General features: G+C 35.1%; 1 protein-coding gene across 2 annotated transcripts in view; it reads left to right on the forward strand.

The window, feature by feature from the left end:
* Nucleotides 1-26,401, forward strand: part of NIPBL (NIPBL cohesin loading factor) — a 228,890-nt gene that overhangs the window by 191,512 nt on the left and 10,977 nt on the right. For both annotated transcript variants that reach the window (XM_075540939.1, XM_075540940.1), the window contains exons 26-42: nt 719-933; nt 1,035-1,137; nt 2,258-2,356; nt 2,463-2,609; nt 3,342-3,476; nt 4,143-4,241; nt 5,157-5,210; nt 8,321-8,429; nt 9,997-10,133; nt 15,476-15,616; nt 16,044-16,137; nt 17,611-17,765; nt 18,396-18,486; nt 20,404-20,577; nt 21,335-21,525; nt 23,735-23,842; nt 24,297-24,497. In XM_075540939.1, the coding sequence (XP_075397054.1) occupies nt 719-933; nt 1,035-1,137; nt 2,258-2,356; nt 2,463-2,609; nt 3,342-3,476; nt 4,143-4,241; nt 5,157-5,210; nt 8,321-8,429; nt 9,997-10,133; nt 15,476-15,616; nt 16,044-16,137; nt 17,611-17,765; nt 18,396-18,486; nt 20,404-20,577; nt 21,335-21,525; nt 23,735-23,842; nt 24,297-24,497 (2,253 nt within the window). The remainder of the gene's footprint in view (nt 1-718; nt 934-1,034; nt 1,138-2,257; nt 2,357-2,462; nt 2,610-3,341; nt 3,477-4,142; nt 4,242-5,156; nt 5,211-8,320; nt 8,430-9,996; nt 10,134-15,475; nt 15,617-16,043; nt 16,138-17,610; nt 17,766-18,395; nt 18,487-20,403; nt 20,578-21,334; nt 21,526-23,734; nt 23,843-24,296; nt 24,498-26,401) is intronic.

Here is a 26,401-nt window from a genome sequence, read left to right on the forward strand (position 1 = left end):
TCTATTTTTACATATTTTCTGTAAAGTATCAAATAATGAAATGTGTAAACTATGCTGGAGAAGAGTATGACTAGATAGGGCTACTTTAATTTTTAACTTTTTTTTTCCAAATGGAATATACAGTCAAAAGAGGTTGGAAACCTGAACTATTCAACCAACTAGTCTACTATTTTTGGTCTGTGTTGAACAGATTTGCAGGTGTGCTTCAGATTTGCATTATTTTGATAATTAGCCTATGTATTTCTTACAGAAGTGAGGTGAGATTTAAGAACTGTGGAAGTCTCTTGCCTACAGTCTTTCTGAAATTTTCTGGTTAATCTACATATTTTTAATATTACTGATTAGTTCTTTCACGTTGTCCTTAGGTAGTTGGTAATGGTATTCTGTATTTAATAGAGTTATATTTATCTGGTGGTATCTATTGACATCTTTAATATAAATTCTGAAAAAAAAGGCTTATGAAAGCCCTTCCAAAAATTTGTTGGAGATTCCTATTGTCTTTCAATTCCAGTTTTAGATGGACATTTTGAAGCCCCTCATATTATGCCTTCTATCCTTTGAAATATTCCAAATTGTTTAAACTTCTAAAAATCTTACTTTCACTGTTGGTTGTTTAAAGTTAACCTTAGTATTTTTATTCTTAATTGTGAACACTATCATTAGGTTGGAGATTTTGCTACTGATTAACTCAGCTCAAGTCTGTCTAATTTCTTTCCAGTTTTCCCGTAAATTTTATATTGCCCAGTGGTTCCGTGATACAACCCTGGAAACAGAAAAGGCAATGAAATCCCAAAAAGATGAAGAATCATCTGAAGGGACGCATCATTCAAAGGAGGTTGAGACAACTGGTCAAATCATGCATCGAGCTGAGAATCGGAAAAAATTTCTTAGAAGCATTATTAAAACCACGCCTTCTCAGTTCAGCACATTGAAGTAAGAATCAGGAGGAGGGGGATTTTCCTTTTTATTTTCCCTCTTTAATATCTATTTACTTAATCTACAGATATAAGAATGTAGTGTTTCTTTTTTTGCAGGATGAACTCTGATACTGTGGACTATGATGATGCTTGTTTGATTGTTCGATACTTGGCCTCTATGAGGCCATTTGCCCAGAGCTTTGATATTTATTTGACACAGGTAAACGGAGCCAGAAGTCCTTACAAAATGATGGTCATTTTTCTGATTCTGGATGCTTGCCAGAAAGAATGCACTATCTTTTCTATATTTAGGACAACTTTTTTAAAAGTTCATGCAAATAACACATTTTCATGTTTCTGTTAGCACGTTGCCGTTGAGTGGGTTCCAACTTATAGCAACCATCTGAACCAATACACTGCCATCAAGTCTGTTCCAATTCACTAGTGATCCTACATGGGATTTCCAAAGCTGTAAATCTTTACCGGTGATGTAGTAGTTCTGAATTGGGCTGCTAACTGCAAGGTCAGAGTTTGAAACCACGACTCTCCTCAAGCAAAAACTTTCTATTCTCATAAAGTGTTACAGCCTCAGGAATTCTCAGGGTCAGTTCTACCCTGTCCTAATAGGATCACTGTGAGTCAACATCAACCGAATGGCAGTGAGTTTTATTTGATTTTTTGTTTAAATCTATATGGGAGTAGACAGCCTCACTTCTCTCCATCAGATCAGTTGGTTAGTTTAAACCACTGACCACCACTTACCCATATGTAATAGAGGAAAACTGTCGCACATGGTTTCCAAGGCTGTGAATCTTTACAGAAACACATTACGACACCCTTCTCTCACAGAACAACTGGAGGGTGTGAGCGGCCACCTTTTTTAAAGTGACGTGATCGCTGCACCACCAGGACTCCTTTTCATGTTTCTATTCAAATTATTTCTTCTAAATGCCTTTTTCATAGGATTCTCATTTTTTTAGATAGATGGATATATGTATGAATACACACACATAGATAGTAAGGATTGAATGAATTATGTTATTTTTAAAAATCAAATTATTCCACTACCAACTTATGATTTCAATGATACTAAATACTCTTGACTCGGGTTATGCAAAGATTTTACCATGATAAAGAAAAGACCCCAAAATATAAAATGCCTTCTTACCACATGTACTGCCCTTTAAGTTAAGCTTTTGGGTTGGAAGATAACAAATCAACTCTTTTATTTAAAATTTTAAAAGTTGCAGTAATAGATATAAATTTGTTTGCATGTTTTCACGTTATGTTTTGTTAAGTTTATTCTTAAACTTATGAACATATCATTGTTTGCTTGGCAGATCCTACGAGTTCTTGGTGAAAATGCAATTGCCGTTCGAACAAAAGCTATGAAGTGTTTATCTGAGGTTGTTGCTGTAGACCCCAGTATCCTAGCAAGGGTAAAGAGAATACAATGAGTCTTCTTATTTTGTGTTTTCTTTACAAATTAAAACATTATGATATCTACTTAGGACAAATCATTGTATTTTCTACACTTTTCTATAGCTTGATATGCAGCGAGGAGTTCACGGACGATTAATGGATAACTCTACTAGTGTCCGAGAGGCAGCAGTAGAATTACTAGGTCGATTTGTCCTCTGTCGGCCTCAGCTTGCTGAGCAGTATTACGACATGCTGATTGAAAGAATATTGGTATGTTTGTTTTGTCATTTTTATAATGATTCATAAATATCATTGTGCCTTCCTACTATCCACATCTTGTTTTAAAATCTATCAATTACATGTTCATCTTGCTTGAACTAGGAACTAAAGAACGTTATGTTTCTAAGAAGATGGTGTTAAACTAATTCAATAACCAACATTGGGTTCCTGCTTCATTTTATTATTACCTTTTGTTTATGCCGAAGCCCTTGTGGCATAGTGGTTATGTATTGGGCTTTGATCCAGTAGGTTCGCAGTTCAAAACCACCAGTTTCTCCATGAGAGAAAGATGGGGCTTTCTACTCTTGTAAAGAGTCACATTCTCAGAAACCCACCGGGATAGTTCTACCCTGTCCCATGAGTCAGAATTGACTTGATGGCATTGAGTTGGTTTTTGTTGTTGTTTATGCCAGTTTACAGTAAATTATTTACTATCCTATTTAATTTTTGCTATCTTATATGCCAGTATCTTGTTTTTTGTGATAAACTACAGAATATTATTTGATCTTTTGAATAGCCCGTTTATTCAGTGTAATAATAGTATAATAAAGATAATATCTATATACAATAAGAAAACATGTAAAGAAAAAATACACAGACCATGTTTATCATTTTAACAAGTAACTGGATGGCTTGTGGGTACATATTTTCTGATTTCATTTTGTCTAACTTCTGAAACCTATGGCAGCCTGATTTTCTGACATTTAAAAATGCTATTCTCAGGACACTGGCATCAGTGTAAGGAAAAGGGTAATAAAGATTCTAAGAGACATCTGTATTGAACAGCCAACATTTCCAAAAATTACAGAGATGTGTGTAAAAATGATTCGCAGAGTAAATGATGAAGAGGGCATTAAGGTAAGAAGAAATGTTGACTGCTTTACAATTTATTTTTCATTACTTTTTTAAATAGTTCAGATGTTAATCATATCTGAGTTTTGCTTATCTGAATATATATAAAGCCTTCATAAGTAAATTAATATAATGTAGTTTGTGAACTACAAATAAAGACATAGTTTTAATATAATTTTTATTTCTGGATTTTATAATTAATAAAATCTGATCTTGTCAAGTCTGTCCGCTATTTTCATATTTACTGTCATTGATGAGATTGCATTATATCCAAGAAATGTATTGTCACCTTAAAATTGTCTTGATTTTCAAATTACTTGTAATTCTCTAAATTAGTAAATACTTTTTTTAAAAATTTAGAATTAGTGGATGAATTTTGAAAGTACAGCTGATCCTCCATATGTTTCCTCTTTCAAGCTATGAAACAACCTTAACAACTCCTTTGGAAGCAGTAACATGTTTAGCTTGATCAGAAACACTTGAGTGTCTGCTAGGTAGAATTTCTAGGCTAGGTATAGTATTTATTCCGATGATTTGAAATGTATACCAACTTCAGGAGAAGCTTAATTCCAATAACTTTTTTTACATTAGTCATTTCTAACTTTATGTTGTTGAAACTTGAAAGTTGGTCATGTTTTTGGTAGTTCCTTAGTTTGGCATTTTTTCTTTTAGAAATTAGTAAATGAGACATTCCAGAAACTCTGGTTTACTCCAACTCCACACAATGACAAAGAAGCAATGACAAGGAAAATCTTAAACATCACTGATGTGGTAAGAAAGGGGGAAAGACAGTGATAAGTTACTGAGTTCTGTCTATACTTTATGAGTAGCCGTGGTGGTACACTCACTTGCTTGTTTGGCTATGAAACTGGACGATTGGCTGTTCTCCTAAAGATAAGCTCAGAAACCCTAAAGGTACAGTTCTGCATTGTCTAGATGCTTTCTATGAGTTGCATTTGACTCAATGGCAGTGAGTCATTTTCCTTTACTTAATATTTTTCTAAAAATAGTCAGGGATGCAATTAAGATAAAGTTGTGTTTACATTTTGTCCTACTTTTTGGCATTCATTGAAGTAGGCACTGATAATAAAATTCTCTTCTTCCAATAATTGAAAGTGGATAGAAATGAGAAATGGGAGAATAGATATAGTAGCCTACAAGTAACACTCTTCCAAGAAATACTAATTCCTACTTTTTCAGAAAACATCAATTTAGAGTAGTTTCATTTTTATAGTTATGCACAAAACTATAATTGTCCCATATTTTGATATTTTAAGCATCAGAAGTTTTGTATTCTCAGTTGCATGATGAATTTAAAGTTAAGCCTAAATCTTCTCCATTAATATCTCTAAATTGTCTACTGAGCATAAAAAGCAGCAAAATACTGCCGTTACTCTCCATTTTTTTCCTGGTAATTTGGGATTCAGTTATTGTTCAAAATTTAGTACTCTATTAATACTTTAAACTGATTTATTAAACTTCTTCAAAGATATTTGTAATAAGTTCTTTAACATTGATAAGTATTCAGTTATTGAAAAATAAATTAGTTACTTTAAAAACAAATAATTGAGAATTGAAGCTTTTTGGTTTTTGTTTTTAAGTGTTTCTGTGTTGCAGGGTAAAAGCATTGTGAAAGTACATTTTATTTCTGTTGTTGACATTTTCATACTATATTTTTCCCTTTAGGTTGCAGCCTGCAGGGATACCGGATATGACTGGTTTGAGCAACTTCTTCAAAATGTAAGTATTATTTCTATTTGTTAGACTAATCTTTTTGTTAAATGTAACTTTCTATGTCACCACCATTGGAATTTCATTAATTCAGTTTATAAAACAAATATGGGATGTGAAAATATAGAGGAGGATTACATTAAATGTGCAGTTAGATTACTTGACATGATATAAAATTTATAGACATTTCCATAATACAGAATTATACTAAAAGTAATGTTTTTGAGAATAGTTCATGTATTTATTTTGAATGCTTCATAAATGGGAATGTTTCTCTCTCATTGGTATTTTTATATTTTTACTTGAAAAATTATCAAATATTCGCAGTACCTATTACCGAGCTTCAGAAATTATCAGCATTTCCTTTCCACCTCTTTGCAGTCGTACTATTAAAGCAATTCTTATACTTTACCATTTCATCTGTAAATACTTTAATGTTTTATCCTGAATAAATCATATACTTAGCAAACAACCTAAATACCTATATTATCTATATCTAAATTAATGAAAGTGTTCCCTATTATATTATTACCTAATTGATGTTCAGGATCCCTAGTGGCACAGAAAGCTAAGCATTTAGCTGCTAGCTGAAAGCTGCTCCACAGAAGAAAGATGAGACAGACCATTGACTCCTGTAAAGATTTACAGTCTCCAAAATCATGGAAGAGTCAGTTCTCCTGTTGTTCTCTACGGTTATACTATGAATCAGAATCAACTCATTGACAGGGGTTAATGTTTCTGCAAACTGTTACAGGTAGAGACTTGGTAAAATTAAAAGGCAACTTTTGAAGTATGGGCAAGAATACTTGATAATTGGTGCTGAATATCATTGCATCATGTCAGGAGTCACATATGGTCTGATTGTCCCTCTTTCAGCGATTGTGCATATTAACATTATCAATGTAATGCATGAATTATAAAATGTTGCAGAGTTGATTTTAGATCATCATTACCCAGGTCTGTTGTTTTCATTAGAAATTTGTTAATTCTATTATCCTGTCTTCATTAGTTGGGACTCTTTACAAAGCCTGCCTGCCCCCAATAACTATTTGGCTATTGTAAAATAAAAATTAAATAAATAAATAAAAAACCAGAGGCGGTGTATGGTTCTTTTCTGAACTATCGGTCACCAAAGATGACCAATGAGCTTGTTCATGTTTAATATCACTATGAACTAATAGGTTTAATATTGTGCAATTGTCATTCTCTTGGGAGCTCAACTTGTCCCATTTTGCCCAATGCGATTCTCTTCAAGTTTCCATCTGTATCCTTTTGAGACAGCCTTATTACTCCTTTGTAGCATGATTACTTTTGACTATACAAGATGCCCAAATTCCTCTCAAATGTAGAATGAGCCGTTTTTCCTAAGAATCTTAGTTCCATTTAGTGGGTACATTTTGGGTCCTGTGGATATTTATGACCAATGGGGTTTTCATAGCTTTTAGGCCTTTCCCAAGGATAGAGTTGTTAAAGTATATAGTTTACAGACAGAAAGTAAATTTGTGTTGATTCTATTCAAATTTACAAATTTGAAAAAAGGTAAAGCTCAAATACAGGTGAAAAAAGACAAAGCCAGTCATAACAATTGTAACGGCTTGTATGCATAAAGTTTTAGAGAAACTAGGAAATTGAATTGATTCCTGGAATAATTGGAAATTCTTTGGTCAAGAATATTTAGCACACAGTAGCCCCACACATTTTGTTTAGACCAATGTCAGGTATTTGTACTTTCTCATGGGTTTGTATTGATTTCTTAGAGATCAGTGATTCCCAATTTTTCATGGAATATGATTTTGTCAGGAAACCTTAAGTATTACATAAAATACCTTCATGTTCATATGTGCATCGGACTGTGTGTTGACACTAAATAATTATCTCAGTATGGTGTGTGTGGGGGGGGGTTTCCTTAATACAACTTTTAATGAATTTACATAGTAATTGTTATTTTTCCCTTACCTTGGTAATATATGAAAGAATAAATTCTATCAGAAAGATTGTGCATAATTCCTTTGTAATCTAAACTGGGAGGAAATGAGAAGAGTAGTTATAGGGGACAGGATGTCCCCTATATAGGCACATGAAGGAACGTCTGAGATGATAGTAATGTTCTATTAACAGTGGTTCTAAAAGCGATTATTACCTAGTCGTTTGTTTGAGAAGCAAATCTTAGGGTATGAGTTAGAAACTTGAATATAGGGGCCATAATTTTCCTTTTTAACAAGCTCTCCAGATATTTCTTATGCAAGCTATCATTTGAGAACCTTTGTTCTATATATTAGTAGAAACTTGAACTATAATGGTGAATACATTTAACATAACCAAATAAAAGAACACTGAAGGTTTGTCGATTTCCTAGCATATAAGTTTTATCTCAAAGAGGAGGCAGAAGTCTACTACCAACTTAGAAATGCATCAAAAATAAGATGGATAAAGTGGTGTGTATGTGAGTATACATACTTGCTATATACATTTATAAGTGCCAGTACAGTAAAATGTTAATAGTGGAATTTACATGCTAGGTGGAAGGTGTGGACAAGAAAATTTTTTCAACATCCCTGTGTGTTAATTTTGTAATAGAGTGTTAAAATGTAGGGTTTAAAAAGTATATATCCATACACACACAACCTCCTATAAAATTGGTGGTCTTGGTGCCTTTAAAAATATTACTTTGGGCTACTAATGATTTGGCAAAAGGCTCTGTTTTGGTAGCCCAGGTGTAGTTACAATGACATAAAATAAGTTTATTAACCCATGATAACCTTTTAGATACCACAGGACTTGAAAATATTAGGAATTGCATTCTCTTTCTTTCAAAGTAATTCAACTAGAACTGTAGAGTACAGGAATAAAGGAAAGTAACTTTTCTCTTTCCTTTCCTGGCATGCCTCAGGTCCTGAACATGCATTTGAAATACATTATACTAAAATTGTTTGAAATACCTGGTTTATAAAATACCTTAGGATACTTACCATATATTTTGATTTTAATGTTCATTTGTACTTTCAGTATTGTTAACAAATTGAAAAGTCTTTTACTATGGAGACATTTCATATGTTTATGTACTTACTGTTTGATGAATAATTATACTGGCTTCTTGTTTTTGTTGTGTGCCTATGTAGTTGTTGAAGTCTGAAGAGGATTCTTCATATAAACCTGTGAAGAAAGCTTGCACTCAACTTGTGGATAACCTAGTGGAGCACATTCTTAAGTATGAGGAATCACTAGCGGGTAAGTTGGTTTTATATTTTAAAATACTCTAGATATAGTTCCCATCTTATTTTAGATTTATGAGTTTAATCTGTTTTTTGGTAGATACTGTATTTACAGATTACATTTTTAAACTTGACTAAGGTTATTTAGAGCAGTGTAATAAAAATGCAAGCCTGATTTCTTATATTATGTTTTAATATAATATTAGACATAATATTAAACAGGACTGAAACTAAGGACGGGGTTTATATGTATGTAGCTAATAACATTCATCACAAAACTGATAACTATTTAAACCATACAGATTTCTCACTCTAAATGAAATTTTTAACTATTTTTAAAATATTATTTAACCACTTTTGTCACGGTCCTAAGGTTTATAATTGTTTTACAAAGTTTGCTTAATCTTGATTTAGAAAACTGGTTCAAAATATGTAAAATCTTTGAAGATTTAATGTTTTCTATTTTAATTTATCAGTCATAAATCTGAAAATAAAAGTCAAACTATAAATACATAAAGATAAAAAATCATAACTGATACCTATTACTTAAATACACAAGGCTAACATTACTTCCCATCATTTCATATACGTTACTGAGAGCAGCGGTCAGCCACTGTCACTCTTCGGAATTGGCATCAGTAGTCTTTCACAAAGATTTCTTTTCACACACCGTCAGCAAGCACTGTTGGCTAAGGGGTGTACTGCTACTGTGAGCACTGTGGTTGAGACCTACCAGCTGCTGTGGGGGAGAGCATTGAGGCAGTCTGCTAGGTGCTGATACAGCGCCTCAGAAAGACTAAACAGGGCTGCCGAGAGTTGGACTCAACTCAGTGGCAGTGGGTTCTTGGTTAAGGAAATGTTCTATGCCATTTTTTTCCTTAGATAGTTTATTTTGGTTTTATTTTTTCATTTTTCATGTGTGTTTTTTTTTCTTTTATCTCTCTTGTCTTCTTTGCTCTATTTTCTCTAACCTGAATTTTAGTCTTGGTATTGGTGTTACTTAGATATATGATGTTAATTATAGCTCATTAAAACTATTTTTTAAAATTTAATCCCCTATAAACATTCATTTGCCTCCTATGAACCCATGTTCTTCCTAAAATAAAACATTTTCTTAAAGTGGGAATAATCCTTAGTCTAACCTCTTTTTTGTCAATTCCCTCTGTTAACATTATTCTATCATGATAGCATCATCATCTTCTCAGTATCGTTGTTAATCATGGTATTATCTCAACTAGATTATGTGTGTCCATCTTTACTTACTCTGTTGTATTGACTTTCATCCTATTTTAGATATAATCAACACTAAGTTATTCACTAAACTTTCCAACTTTAATTTTTTAATTTCAGTTTTCTTCTTAATGTAAAGCTTACTTTCCTTAGCTGTTTGCCCTTTAGCTTGAGTATATGTAATTTCTATGATTAAAAGATGTCATGCAGAAAGTTTCCTATCAGAAGAATTGCAATTCTGTTATATTGAAGCATATACTGAATCTATTCAGAGGATAATGCTAAGTAATTTAAACAACATTCTGTATAATTCCCACTGCCTTATCATATTTTAGTGTCTTTTTTTTTTCCAGACTCTGACAATAAAGGTGTGAATTCTGGAAGATTGGTAGCTTGCATAACCACTCTGTTCTTATTCAGCAAAATAAGACCCCAGCTCATGGTTAAACATGCTATGACTATGCAGCCATACCTTACCACTAAATGTAGTGTAAGTATAGAGCTGACTTATTTTTCTGTCTCACTGAGGTATGTAGTACTTTACATTTAGATCTCCCTTAAGTGTCAACCATATTTTCATAATAGATCAGAGCCATTTCCAGTGACAAACTGTGTCATTTACTCAAAAAATAATTGTTCTAGTCTTTGTAGCGGTAACTTTCCTACAAACATCAGTTCTTTGGTGCATTGCGTGTGCACGTGCGTGTGTGTGTATCCTCATTTCTCTGTAAGCCAAACTTTCAGTAAATGCTTCTGAATTCTACACCAGTTAAGAACGCAAAGGTAATGAGGTAAAGTTCTTGTCTTTGAGAAATTATATTTTGGATTCTGAATGTGGTTTTCATGTGTCTTCTATCACTTGTGTGTAAGTCATTTTATTATATTATAAAAATATTTATTTTAATTTTACATATTTTTGTAAGCATAAGAGCAACATATAACCTGGAAATCCTAGCAGCATACCACAGATGTTCAACTGTCATTTTCCATTAATATTCATACATACTATGTTTGCATAAAATAAAATAGAAAATACATGTATAAAATATTGCTGAAGTAAAATAATCTAGCAAATAAGATTTTTGAAATCAGTAAGTTCTCTCAAGAGCTTATTACAAATACTAAATTTCAACATACCATTAATAACTTAAAAATATAAATAATTTTCTCATGTACTGTCTTTCTAGTGTTTTTTTAAGAACTCATAGAAACTGAAACTATTTCTTAATTACCTAAATAAAAGTTCTATGTGAAATCCTCAGAACTTCATGAGAACATTTTAAGAATTGAAGAGAATAGCATGAAATACATACATAAAAACAACAATACTTCTGAAATCTGAATTCCATATTTTGTATTAGATCTAGAAATAAGTTGGATCGCCTTCAGCCTTTTGGCTAAGCTGAAGCGTAGAAATAAATTGGTTAATATATACTCTGTGGATGGTAATGGTAGCTCACATGTTGTAAGCACAGCACCAGGTGTGGAGGATTTTACATGCACTATCTCAGTTGCTTTGTTGTAGTTCAGCTTTACCAATAAAAGAATGAAAGCTTAGGGAACATCAGTAAGTTGCCGAGTGCCACACACCTAATTAGAACTATGAAGCTAGACTTTACCACATGTATGTTTGCCTCTAGACTACAGTGTAACGTGTAAATAGCTATCATTTGGTGTTGACTTTTTGTTTGTTTGTTTTGAGTTCACTATCAAAACATTTTGTGCATTTTTTATGTGTATGTACAACTTAGCTGAAATAAGACCATCTTATGCATGATAGACACCTTTTTGAATATTTGTTTTCATATCTTTACCCCCCTGCCTTCGTTCCTCTGAAGTTAACTTAGCACACCTTCTGTACTTTATCCTTGCTTCTGTCATTGTAGACATATCTGCCCAGATGTAAGTGGTTACCAGGTTTTTAAATAATTAGTTGATATGCACATATCTGTGGCATATTTAACAATCTCAAGTCACCTGGTATATGTCTCAGTCTTTTAAATGATTATGTATTATTATCCATGTTAAGAATTGCTTTATTTAACTGTTTGCTTATTTGGCAGATACCTATATTGTTTCCATTTGTAGACTGCTACAAACTGATTCCTTAGTAAACATTTCTATTTGTGTAGCTTTAAATGCTAATGCTTTTATTTCTTTGTGATAAATTCTATGAACTGAACTTGCTAAGCAGAGGGAATTTTTTTGCTTTTGTTTTTTAGCAGATTTTGCCAAATGATGGTGGACTTGTGTAACACAAGCCAGCAGTCATGATCATAAGTCTTTGTAGTCTTTGCCAGTGTAATAGCTATGGTGAATCTTGAAAAGGAATGGGTCCAGCAGGTGTAATGGAATAGTTCCTTGTTGCTTTTCCCTGACTTCCATGAAGTTTGAGCTTTCGTATATGCTATTGATCATTTAGACTTAATTTCTTACAAATTTTTTATTTAAATATTTGTCCATTTTACTTTTGAATTGTTGGACCTTTATCTCTATTCGTCAGTTTTTAGAAAACTCTTTACATAAAAGATATATATTTTCTTTGATTTATCAGCCAGTAATGTTGAGAGAAATTTTGAAATGTGCTGCTGTGTTTTTTGAAGTAAAACTTGAGCATTTGTTCTCAAATTGATTTTATTTCAAAATACCCGCCTTTTTTTCCTTTTTTCCCCTCCTTCCCCCGCCCTGCCACCTTTGTGAACACTTAATTTTTTTCATATTTAACACTGTCTGCTCTATCCCTTCACCATATTTCTGTTATTTGTCCCCCTCGGGATGGGGGGCTGTCCTACACCCATTTTTAACCCATCTTTTTTTTTTTTTTAGCTTAAATGGCATATAGGATTTCTAGTTAACTTTAAACCGTAATAAAGGGATGAGTTCAAAAAGCCTTTTTTTTATCATTTTTAAATTTTGTTGTAAAACTGTAGCAAATCTGTTTCTAAATGCTTTGGGGTCAGTTCCAACTCATAGCAACCCCAACTACCCTACACAGTTCTGCTCCATCTTCACAGTGATTGTTATGTTTGAGGCCATTGTTGCAGTCACTGTTCAATTCGTCCTGTCAAAGGTCTTTCTCTTTTTTGCTGTCCCTTACTACTTAATAGTGATGTTCTCCAAGGATTGGTATCTCCTGATAACATGTCCAAAGTACTAGAGACAAAGATTCACCATCCTTCTACGAAGCATTCTTACTTTACTTCATCTAAGACAGCTTTGTTCTTTTAGCAAGCAGTCAATCCATGGTAATTTAAGTATTCTTCATCAGCACCATGATTCCAATGCATCCATTCTTCTGCTATATTCCTTATTTCCTGCCCAAATTTTACATGCATATGGAATGAATAAATGAAAACACCATGGCTTTGGTCAGATACACCTTAGTTCACAAAGTGACATCCTTGCTCTTCAGCATGTTAAAGAGGTATTGCGCAGCAGTTTTGGCCAGTGTCGTACATGATTGGATTTCTTGACAGCTGCTTCCATGAACATTGATTGTGGGTCCAAGCAAAATGAAACCCTTGACAAATTGTTATTAACCCTTCCTCCAAACCCGTTGCCAAGTTCTTCATGTAGTCCAGCTTCTCTGAGTATTTGTTCAGCATACAGATTGAATAAGTATGGTTAGACCCTGATAACCTTTCCTAATGTCAAATCACTCAGTGTTTCCTTGTTCTGCTTAAATGATTGAGAACATAGCATTTGCCAATTCAGCATTTTTCACATGTACCTTTTCAGTAAAACCCAATTGTATCAGCTATGTTGTACTGTTGTTACCAATTCCCAATGCCAATTTTTCCATCCCCTTAAGTAAAAACTCAGTGCTGCCTTAACAGTGGTTCCACCACAGCCTTAAGCTCAAATCTTTATACCTTTGCATATTATAGGAGTTGTATATTAGTGAAACCATACTAATAGCTTTATCCTATTAGGATTAATTAACAGCATAGTATTTGCAAAGTTCATCCATATTGTAGAAGGGACAGTTTTCGATTCATGCATGCATTAGTAAGAGATATTTGGAAGCTACATTATCAGTATTGTTACCAGTCACTGGACTCTTTCTAGACATCAGATACTTCAATGCCAGAAATACCCTGAAGCTAGAATCAGAGTTCAGATAGAGAGAACGGTGCATGTGTTCATTCCAAGAGCATGTACTGACAGCCTCCTATGATTGATGATTACAGATAGGTAACTACAAATTGATAGGGTTGTCAGGAGGAATATCCTCTTGGATGGGAGCCATGGGAGCCCAGACCTGAAGGATCTGCATGGAGAACAGAATGCTAAGTGCTAGACATAAGGAACAGACTACAGAAAGCACTAAACCAGCAAAGAGCATTAGGAGCTGGGAAAAGAGAAACAGACCAAAGTACAGTAGAATCATTACAGATAATAACGTGAGAGGTTGAAAATAAGCACAGTAAAGAACTTTTTTTTTAAAAGCTAAGAAAGTTGGTTAACCTTTTAGAATTAAATTTAAATTTTCACCAAAGAACATAAACCCAAATAAATTCCATGTGGATTGAAGGTGTCCTTTTAAAAGAACTCAGAGACTACATGAAAGTTTTCCTGGCCACAAGAAAACCTAGGCCAGTTTTCTAAGAATGTTGCCAGGAATGATAAGGATCTCCCTCTGGAATTTCTTTTTCTTTCTTTTTCTGATCGTTGAATGATGTTGGTTACAATTTCCACAGTGTTTCAACATTCTCATTCTATGTGTTCTATTTCCATTTATCTAGCTTCTTAGTCCCTCCTCAACTCATCTTTGTCTTGGATAAATGTTACGGAATTTTTAATATTAACACTAACTAAATTTAAAAGACAAGAACATTTTTTTGCAAAATAAATGGCAAAGCACTAATAAATACAGAACTTCCTAAATGAATGTCAATGATGTATTGTTAAGAATGAAGAAATTGATAGCTTGGCTAGACTTGTAATAACCCTATGCTGAAAGCCATAACTAATTTTTAAAAATAAAACAGCATGTGAAAAACCTAGTAACTTTGGTTGCTGTTGGGAAGCATAACTGGATGACCAGGGAAGAGAGGAGGGTGAGAGAGAGACTTTTCAGTGCACACCCATTGTACCTTCTGATTTGTGCTTTTTCCTCATGCACTAATTTTTGGACATATGCTTATTTGTTTATTCAAAGAAAAATGTCTAAATTTTGAACAGAAATGAGCCTTGCCTAGTTGTGGGGTGCTGCATGAATGTATTTGTCACAGCACAGGTTTGTCAGCATTGCTACTCTCGGCATTTGGGGCTAGAAAAGTCTCTGTTGTGAGGAATTACTCTGAAAATTTTAGAATGTTGAGCATTGTCTGTGGCCTTTGGGTGCTGGGGGAGTTTTCCTGACTCCCTCCCACACCATTGTAATAGAAGTGTTTGTCGATACTGCTAAATTAGCTTGGATGGCCAACTTACCTCCAAGTGGAGACTGTTGGTTTAAACATATTCAATTAGAGAAATTTTATACCTAAGGACTATGTAAAAATTGTACCGAAAAAAATTTTTACTGGTCTTTATAAAATGCTCCGTTAATAATTTAGAATTTATTTTATTAAATTCTAAGTGAGGATAGAGGAATTTATAACTAGCACTATGATTACATGAACTAAGTCTCGTAGTAAGGTAGTCACAAAGCTAGAATCCAGGTTCTCAACACTTGGGGCCAGGGAGTATACACAAAACTCTGTTCTAACAGACTTTGTTTATCCTGAAAGTTTACTTGTCTAATACTTTTGTATCTCCAAATACATAAAACTATATTTAGTTTCTTTTCTGGTTTTGATTATTTATAAAGCATTCATTTTCTCCTTATAGACACAAAATGACTTCATGGTTATCTGCAATGTTGCAAAAATCCTAGAGCTGGTTGTACCCCTAATGGAGCATCCAAGTGAAACTTTCCTTGCCACCATTGAAGAAGATCTAATGAAGCTCATCATCAAATATGGCATGACCGTAAGCGTTTCAATGTATCATCTCATGACTGATTGGTATATATGAGTTATTTGTAAATGATAATTTTTAACAGTTTTATTGACATCTAATTCACATCCCATACAACTTAATAGTTAAAATATATCCAAAAGAATTGTGTAGTCAACACCACATCACCACAATTAATTTTAGGTCATTATCTACATTCACGTATCTATTACCTCTCACCATAACCCTAAGAAACAAACAAACAAACCCTTGGTTACCCTCTCTATAGATTGCAAATGAGTTGATGAAAGCCTATAATATGTCAACATTAAGTTATACTGTATTTTATTACATGACCCAAGTTGCATGCATTTGAAAAATATGTTTTTAATTTAGCATAAACATTTTTGCCTTGGTCTTTTAGCTTTTGTTTAACAGTAACATTTTTTGTATCTTTTAGGTAGTGCAGCATTGTGTGAGCTGCCTTGGCGCTGTTGTAAATAAAGTGACGCAAAATTTTAAATTTGTGTGGGCCTGTTTCAATAGATACTATGGTGAGTTCAGTGCCTGTGCTTTAAAATTAGTCCCATGGCATCCCAGCTCATTATGAACACATCTGACAGAGGAAGTGTAAGGGGCCATTGGCCTCCGTGATTCACTCTCTGGTTACTTTTGAAATGTCTCTCTTCATTAGTGAAAAGTTAGGAAGGTTGGATGTTTTCAGGCTCTAAGAAATGTCCTCTTACATTGGGCCTCCACTCAAGTACTCCCTCAATGCAAGAATACTTTGTTCTATTAAACTGCCATTCCATGATGCTCACCTTCCTGACACAATCACTGACGACAAAGCGGGTGCATAAGCAAATGTAGTGAAGAAAGCTGATGGAACCCAGCTGTCAAAAGATAGAGTGCCTTGGGTCTTAAAAGCTTGAAGGTAAACAAGTGACCATCATGCTCAGAAGCAATAAAGCCCACATGGAAGAAGCACACCAGCCTGTGTGATCACAGGGTGCCAAAGGGATCAGTTATCAGGCATCAAAGAACAAAAAATCATAACATTGTGTGCTCACCTCCATGATACAATCACTGAAGACAAATGGGTGCATAAGCAAGTGTGAAGAAAGCTGATGGTGCCCGGCTAGCAAAAGATACAGCATCTGGGGTCTTAAAGGCTTGAAGGTAAACAAGCGGCTATCTAGCTCAGAAGCAACAAAGCCCACACGGAAGAAGCACACCAGCCTGTGTGATCACGAGGTGTCGAAGGGATGAGGTATAAGGCATCAAAAAAATCATATCATTGTGAATGACTGGCAGTGCAGAGTGGGGACACAAAGCCCATCTGTAGGCAACTGGACTTCCCTTACGGAAGGGTTGCAGGGAGGAGACGAACCAGTCAGGGTGCAGTGCAGTAATGGTGGAACATACAACTTTCCTCTAGTTCCTAAATGCTTCCTCACCCCACCCCACCCCACTAACACGATCCCAATTCTACCTTACAAATCTGGCTAGACCAGAGGGTGTACACTGGTACAGAAAAGAACTGAAAACACAGGGAATCCAGGATGGATGATCCCTTCAGGACCAGTGGTGAGAGTGGAGTAAAGAGGGGGAACTGATTATAAGGAGCTACATGTAACCTCCCTGGGGGACGGACAACAGAGGAGTGGTTGAAGGGAGATGTCAGACAGTGTAAGATATGACAAAATAATTTATAAATTTATCAAGAGTTCATGAGGGAGGAAGGAGTGGGAAAAATGAGCTGATGCCGGGGGCTTACGTGGAGAGCAAATGTTTTGAGGATGATCAGGGTAACAAATGTACAAATGTGCTTTATACAATTGATGTATGGATGGATTGGTAAGGGTTGTATGAGTCTCCAATGAGGTGTTTTTTAAAAAAAAAGAAGTGCTCTCTTAATTTTAGACATACGGGAAGCACTTGTAGACATAAATTAATTAGTAATTATTTGAACAAAGTAATTCAAGGATAGAGCTTGTTGTAACTAAATATCATTTGTTTTTTATTAGGTGCCATTTCAAAATTAAAAAGTCAGCATCAAGAGGATCCAAATAACACTTCACTGCTAACAAACAAACCAGCACTTCTTAGGTCCCTTTTTACTGTTGGAGCACTGTGTCGGCATTTTGATTTTGATCTGGAAGATTTTAAAGGCAACAGCAAGGTAAAGATCGTAATACATAATATGCTGTGAAAATTAGAATCCTGTGTCTGTGTACACTGAGGAGTGGAATGAGACATCTCCAGCAGTGCTACTTCAAGTTTGGACTGGCTGCAGGTCTCTGCCCTGCTTGGTACTTCTCTGTGAACCTTAGATGGATGGGCTTTGTAGCAGTAGAAAAACTGTTTAGATCAGAAGCTAACTTTTTTGTTTCTGAAGAACTTTTTCAATGAAACAAAGGTACATTGATTTACATTTGGACAGAAGCTTTACTCACACACCCATACATTGAATAGTACTGAAATATCTGAAACAATCTGCCCTCGTGGCAATGTGGGTTAGATGCAGGCTGCTAATCGTAAGTAAAGGTGCCAACTCAAACCCCCCAGAGGAGGGTTATCTGCTCCCATGAAAGATTTATAATCTCAGAAACTCAATAAAAGGACCTTGGGAGTTGGAATGAACACCATGACAACAAGATTGTTTAATTAAAATAAGTAGACTCCATCTCTTTTTTAGTGGAACACGTGGAAATTCTCGATGCTTTCTTTTAGATATTTATTTTCCTTAGAGTTGAAAAATGGTCTAAATTACTCTTTGTGAACACTTCATGTGTTTTTCCCCAACCCTTAGGTTAATATAAAGGATAAAGTACTTGAACTGTTGATGTATTTTACAAAACATTCAGATGAAGAAGTACAAACAAAAGCTATCATTGGTCTAGGTAAGTGAAGTCTTTATAGTTTCAGCTGTTGGCATGGTAAAGCAGACGTTTAAATATTGTGAGTTTAAATTGTTGGTTTATTTAAATGTGTTTTGTTTGGCAGTAGAATCTGGTGTATAGTATATAGGACTAGAAGTTAAGACACCTGGGTTGCATTCTTGGCTCAGCATTGACTTCTTGGGTGACCTTGTACAAGTCATTTGTCTGTTCATTTATTTCATTACTAAAATAGAGATTGTAATACTCTACCCTACCCCTACTTCATATAAGTTTCTTAAAAACATCATTAAAGCATTTTAATGAAGAAAGACTTTGTAGTATTTTTAGTTCTTTTCATTACAAAACTTTGTCATGGAATGCCTCCACCATTTCTGATTTAAAATGATAGACAATCTCCATAGCCTGTGTTTTCTATAGAAGCACATGGTAACTGACACAGAAGGAACAGTTAGGATAGATACATCTTTCATATTGTTTTCTAGGAGAACTGATGTTGTAAGACATATTCTCACAGAGGGGTAAGCCTGTGTGGCTTATGTGGAAAGAAATTCAAATATAGGGGAAATATGTGGAGGATAGTCTTACAGTACCTGAACTGTGTGTATTTTAAAACTATATGTGAAAACAGACTGGCTAAATAATTGTTTGTAAATATGTATAAAACTACCCTATAAGGTTAATAAGCTTACATGGAAACTGTATTTAGATAGTGTTAACAAAGCTTGAATGGATGAGCAGTCAGTTTGTATTACAATCTCCTGAATAAAAATGAATAATAAAAGCTAGTAAGTTACTAAACTGATTAAAACCTGTTTGCTGATTTTTTAAAATAAAATTTAATCTTATTCTTCATCCTTTCAGCTGAATATTTAAAATTGGCTATCATTTATTCAGGGTTTATGAGAGATCTTCCAAAAGTTCGTGGAAAATGGAATCGAAAGATAATGGAATTTCTACAAACTTTTTGTAGATCCCTTCATATATCAGTACAAGAGTTAACATATAGTGGACCTTTGAAATATTTGATTGAGCTATAAGTTCATTGGAGAGGCAATGTTGATAGTACTACTGCTAAGTCTAACACAAATAGTACAAACTCAAACCAAAAGAGGTCAGCCCATCCAGAAAACAGTGCCTCTAAAGCCCATTAATAAAAGACATTTTGCCTGGGCCATAGTTACCCTATGTGACCTTGGATGAGTTATGCTCTGAGTTTAGTTTATTTTTTGGCATCAATAATATTTGCTATCAAATTGATCAAGGATTCCCCCTTAACCCTTCCCATAAGCATTATCTACAAATAAACATTATCTACAAATAAACAAAATAATATTAATTTGCTATTTATTAATAAATGATCATAGAAATCAGCACTGCGACTTCATTACAATTCTGTAGAAGATGTATTTTTAGCAATTTCTTTTATCCTTATTCTGTTTTTTCAAGTATTTTAGTATTTTATTAAAATATTGCCAACATAATGCCTTTTGGATCTGGGAAAATACTTACAGACATTACCTCTGAAATCCTTTGAGGTAGGTGATTGGTAAATCTTACTGTCTGCATTTTACAGATGGAGAATTGAGCCACGTACATTATGTAGTTTGCCCAAGGTCACACTGCAAGTCAGTGGTGGAGCCAGGGAAAGAACCCAAAGACGCCTGACTCCTAGTCCACTCCCCTAGGCATGAGGTCCTCCTCTCTCCTCAAGGTTTCCTCTGGCGTGAACTTCTCCTTCGAAGTGCAATTGCTTGTTCTAATTCATGGGGGAAGAAGTGCCTGCTCTAATGTTTCTCTAGAAAGGCTACCTGCATTACTCATTTTTAAGGAGCTCTTTATGTAACTTTGAACATTTTCATTAAATGCCATGTCATTAATAAGAATTTCTCAAGAAATGTTCCTCCCCCTCTCCTTTAGGATTTGCCTTTATTCAGCATCCAAGTTTGATGTTCGAGCAAGAGGTGAAAAATCTCTATAATAGTATTTTATCTGATAAGAACTCCTCAGTAAATTTAAAAATACAAGTGTTAAAAAACCTCCAGACCTACCTACAAGAAGAGGACACACGTATGCAGCAGGCCGATAGAGACTGTAAGTCAAAAACTGCACTTACATTTTTTTTAGTAAATAAATCATTTTATTGGGGCCTCGTATAGCTCTTATAACAATCCATGCATCCATGTGTCAAGCAAATTTGTACATATCTTGCCATCATTTTCTAAACATTTACTTTCTATTTGGAGCCCTTGGTATCAGCTTTTCTTTTTTTCCCCTCCCTTCCCCTCTCTCACCCTGGTGACCCCTTGATAAATTATAAATTACTATTTTTATATCTTGCACCAACCGCAGTCTCCCTTCACCCATGTTTTTGTTGTTCATCCCCCAAGGGGAGAGTGGGGTGTTATGTTTTGATCCTTGAGATGAGCTCCCCCTTCCTCCCCCCTCCCCTGAACTTAACGTTTTATGATGCAGCTACAGACAGCTATGATGCTCTTAGGGCTTTCTTTTTTTTTTTTTTCCAGTCTAGATACCAAAATTTCCATATTTGTAAAATGAAGGAGTTAGCTGAATTGACCATTAACATGAAATCTATAACGAGGCTTTTACGGTATTCCCTAAGCTAGAATGTAAATTTTCCTATGTGTGCAGATATTAACAGTTTGATGGAGCAAAAGTTTTAGCTCTCATCAGATTTTCAAAAGGGCTTCTGTCACAGTCTCTAAAAAGAAGTAAGAGTGAGAGCATCAAGAGCCATTGGCTGCTTTGTGATTTCTGTTGTGGTCTATTTCTGGAGCAGTTAGTGTATGTGCTCTTGATGTGTGTGTTTACCCTATACTTCCTTTTATAGGGAAGAAAGTTGCAAAACAGGAAGATTTGAAAGAAATGGGAGATGTTTCCTCAGGGATGAGTAGTTCCATTATGCAGCTTTACCTCAAACAGGTGCTTGAGGCATTTTTTCACACCCAGTCAAGTGTACGTCACTTTGCCCTAAACGTCATTGCACTGACTCTAAATCAAGGTCTTATTCATCCAGTTCAGGTAAGCATGTTTCACAGCACAGCACTTGCTAAAGAGGCAGATTGTTGTCATTTGATATCATTTTGATTAGAAAAAAAACAGTTCTTATTTTCATTTTGGAATGAATGGTTAAGATTTCAGATCCATAAAGGCTGATAATTTGAACCCAGAAAGTGCCTCAGAAGAAAGTCTTGGAGATCTACTTATTATGACATTGATAACTCTGGAGTACAGTTTACTCTGGAATACATGGGGTTGCTGGGATTCTAAGTCAACTGAATGGCCATTTGTTTGGATTTTTGCTTTATATACTCTTGGTCTTTAACCATCTTGATCCTAAAATCTTAAAAATCCAATATTCAGAATATCTCCTCAGTTGTCATTATGGTAAGATAATTAAAATATTCCTATCAAACAGATGCCCCTTTTCTATTTATAGAACATGTACTTGAGTTATTTTATAAATAGGAATGACTGTTTTAATTCATATTTACTCATTCTTAAAAAACAAAAGGATACAATGTCAAGAGAGTTAAGTCCATTTAAGGGTATAATTCAATTGTTAAGCAGAATGGAGTTTCAGTCCACAGAGAAGTCAACTATTTATAATGTTTCTTCATCTGTAAACTGGAGGTAATATCAACTATGAAATTCATTGAAGTATTTAATTTGCAGATTCATTGATGGTAATAAGACATTAGCTTTACTGAGGAATGGAAACTAAATGCGGATTTAGTAGGATATAGTATCTGGCATGCCAGGGGAATGCCATAAGATAAAAAGTGAATTTATTAGATAATCACAACCTATACACTTTAGAATTCTTAATTTGGCTGTAAATTTCCTGGACATTTTTTCTACAATGTTACAGTGTGCTATACTTAAACTTGCTGTGTATGTCCCAACCGGGGCGGGGGGGGGGCACACTCCCGTTTTCTGAACAAGTGCACTAATAGTTACCTACTTAGTTCGTGATGACTCGGAGTCCCGGGTAGTACAAAATGGTTGAGTACTTGACTGTTCACCGAAAGATGGGAAGTTTGAATCCACCCAAAGGGGAATTCATTTACCTCTAAATATTTTAACATGTATTTTCTAAGAACAAGAAGACTATTTGCTTACAAGTCCACAATATAGTTTGAGAAATGTAGCGTTGGTATAATGTTTTCTAAATTGATGTGTACTTAAGCTAAATTTTACTCCATAAGCTACAATTCTTTATAAACTATCTAGGACTTAATTTGTGCCCACCCATTGTTCTTGGTGCCATGTCCACTTCGTAAAAGGTGTTTTTGCGTGCAATTTTTCTATCACCGTCATTGCTGTCTGATTCAGATCCACCTACCACTTCTGGAGTGTTTCTGACTTCAGAACTATAATGAGTATGACCGTTGGCAAAGGACTAGCTCTCCAACTGTCCAATCAGTTAAACCACATCTAAAATCAACCTAATGGTCCTATGGACCCAGTGTGAAGTTTATTCTAAACTTTTCATTTGCTCTGTTTGTATTAGATCAAGGTGTCTATTGGTTTTATATGGCCTTTATTGATGGGTCGTTGCTTGTGTCTGAGCTAGACGTGATAGTTATCTGTATATGGAAACTGGGATTGAAGGAAATATGAAGGTAGTAAGGGGATCTGGAAAGGAGGAAAAGGGAGGAGAATATGGGGAATCAGCATCAATGTGTAAAAGAAGGTGGAGACGTTCCAAAGTTGATTGTAACCATAGCCCTTCTTGATATGATTAAATCATTGAATTGTATGATAAGTTAATTATAACTCAATAATAAATAAATAAAATCAGCCTTATGGGAAAGCATATCCATTTTACCTAGCTTTGAGTATGCAAAGCAAATTACATTTTTGCTCCATATTTTTTTACATAGCAAATTCAATCAAGCTTGGAAAATTACTGGGTTATGCATTTGAAGTCTGTGTCATAAAGAAATGGGAAAGGGTTGCCATCATTTGCTTGAAAAACTTCAAACATACACGGATACTCTTCCAATTTTAGTACGTGCATATTTTTGCTGGCACACCAGTGCTTTTGCTTTAAGCCCCACCTAAAGAAAAGTTGATCATCTTCAAAGAGCTCTGAACTACAGCCTTTGTAGGAGGAAGGCCTGTAAAGCTCGTTCCCAGATCTACCATGAGTTTTAACATCGGTTGAAATAATGTGTAGAGCTTTCACTACTGTGGTGTCTTATAAACCTTTTATTTTTATTTCCAGTGTGTGCCGTATTTGATTGCCATGGGCACAGACCCAGAGCCTGCTATGCGGAACAAAGCTGACCAGCAGCTTGTGGAAATAGACAAAAAATATGCTGGATTCATTCATGTATGTATTTTTAAATTGTGAAACACAAATCTTATATTTTTTTTGACAAACCGTTTCTCTGATAAATGTCCTGCCCACATTCAGAAGAAGCAAAATGTTCTGCTTCAGACTCACTTTCTACTTATGCAACTACGTTTGCCCCCAGGGTGTGGTTTCTAGTTTAAAATTAACTCTCCGAACATGTGTGAGTGGGTAGTCCAACAAGCACACCAGACTTGAATCAAGAGGCAGGGGTTCTCATCCCTAGTTTATGAGCTTGGCGCCAGCAGCTCCTTTGGGCCGCAGTTTGCTCTCATATAAAATGAGGGCTTTGGAAGACATGACCTTGAACATTCCTTCCAGCACTAGACGCCTGTGCTTGTTGTGTAAATAAGAAACCCAGGTACTTATGCTAGCCTCAGAATGTATTGCTCAGTGTGTTTTGTTTTTAATTTGAAGTTTTTGTTGGTTTCAGATGAAAGCAGTGGCTGGTATGAAGATGTCTTACCAAGTACAACAGGCAATCAACACGTGCCTCAAAGATCCCGTCAGGGGTTTCAGACAAGACGAGTCCTCTAGTGCTTTGTGTTCACACCTCTACTCCATGATCCGAGGGAACCGCCAACACCGACGAGCCTTTCTCATTTCTTTACTCAACCTCTTTGATGACACAGCTGTAAGCAGACAAATCCTACTATTTTAAGAAAATAAATATTTGAGCAATTTCATATCTCAGTTATTCACATTCTTAAATAGTTACCATTTTATTCATGCTAATTATTTGTATATTTTCTTAATGCTTCTAAGTATTTACAAAAGTGAGCCATCAAACTGAAGGGCAAGTTTCACATGGGAATATAAGGAGGAATAAAATAGAATTGTTTCGCTCAACTAAGTGTCTTATAAACTTTAGTAACAGTTTCTGTAAACTTTTCTGTAAATAAACTTTTAGCATTAGACGAATGCTCTGGGAGACAGAGTACCAAAATAATATAAAAAGATATTTCTTCATTTTTGTAGAGCTCTGCTACTCACTTTATCAGAATAACTTTTCTATGTTTTTGGTGCTGGCATTTTTAGTTGTTCAACTTTATTAGAAAAGAGCCCACTTTTGTGTAATTACAATTATTTTAAGATTCTGTCTTAATTTATTCATACACAGTTACTTACTAAACACCTGCTACGTTACAGGCATTGTACCAGAAGCTAAAGATTTTTAAAAGTAAATAAGATAGGTATATTCTGTGCTCCCATAGAGCATACAGATTATAGTATTTTCACATATAATGTGTGGTGACAAATGATTTGTGCTTGCTTTCTTTTGTTTCCAGCATTTTTTGCACCATTCATTTCCTATGCATATTGTATATACAGGTGCAGTATATGCAGAGATAAAGGAATCTGCCTAGCAGTTTTAGGAAAATGGTTATTTTCTTACATTTATGACTTTGTAGCTTGTCTTTATTACTAGTCCAATACCATGTTTGCTCTTGAGTGTTTTGTTTTGCAATACAGCAAAATTAAAAGTACCAGAGTCTACAGACACCTTACAGAATATCTCTTCCTCTAAAGAATGAATTTTAAAGATTTATGCATCCAGTAAATAAATACTATAAGCATCTATTTCAGAAGTGCTCAGAATTTCATTTCCTCACCTTCATCATCTCACCAACATTATACTTTCATTGGACTTTCATAGTACTGAACTAGTGGTGTAAACTGGTATGAGGTAGTGCTTTTGCCTTCAGAACACCCTGTCTTCAAATAGGGGGCTAGGACAAAATAAAGAAAGTACCGAATAGTTAAATTGGCGAGTCCTGACTGCCAGCTGATTTATAAGTACAGTTTGGGAAGTAACGTATAAGACAAATCAGTGACTGGAGTAGAGACGTCACATGGTGAATAGAGGTGTGACAGATGGAAGAACAATATGTGAATAAAATGATGACAACATCAATGCAAGAACACTTCATTCTATTAAAATGGCATCCCATGATGCTCACCTTCCCAAGACAAAGTGGGTGCATAAACAAATGTGGTGAAGAAAGCTGATGGAGCCTGGCTCTCAAAAGATATAGCGTCTGGGGTCTTAAAGGATTAAAGATAAACAAGCGGCCATCTAGCTCAGAAGCAACAAACCCCACATGGAAGAAGCACACCAGCCTGTGTTATCACGAGCTGTCAATAGGATCAGGTATCAGGTACCAAAGAACAAAAGTCATGTCATGGGGAAGTGAGGAGTGGAGACCCAAAACCCATCTGTAGACAGGTGGACATCCCTTTACGGAAGGGTTGCAGGGAGGACATGAGCCAGTCAGGGTGCAGTATAGCACTGATGAAACATACAACTTTCCTCTAATTCTTTAATATTCCCCTCCCCCCAACCCCCAATTATGATCCCAATTCTACCTTACAATTCTGGCTAGACCAGAGGATGTACACTGGTACAGATCAGAGCTGGAAACACGAATTCTAGGACAGATAAACCCCTCAGGACCATTAATGAGAGTAGCAATACCAGGAGGATAAGGAGAAGGTGGAGGAGAAAGGGGTAACTGGTCACAGTGATCTACGTACAAC

This window comes from Tenrec ecaudatus, chromosome 2 (assembly GCF_050624435.1).
Source record: "Tenrec ecaudatus isolate mTenEca1 chromosome 2, mTenEca1.hap1, whole genome shotgun sequence".
Taxonomy (NCBI): Eukaryota; Metazoa; Chordata; class Mammalia; order Afrosoricida; family Tenrecidae; genus Tenrec; species Tenrec ecaudatus.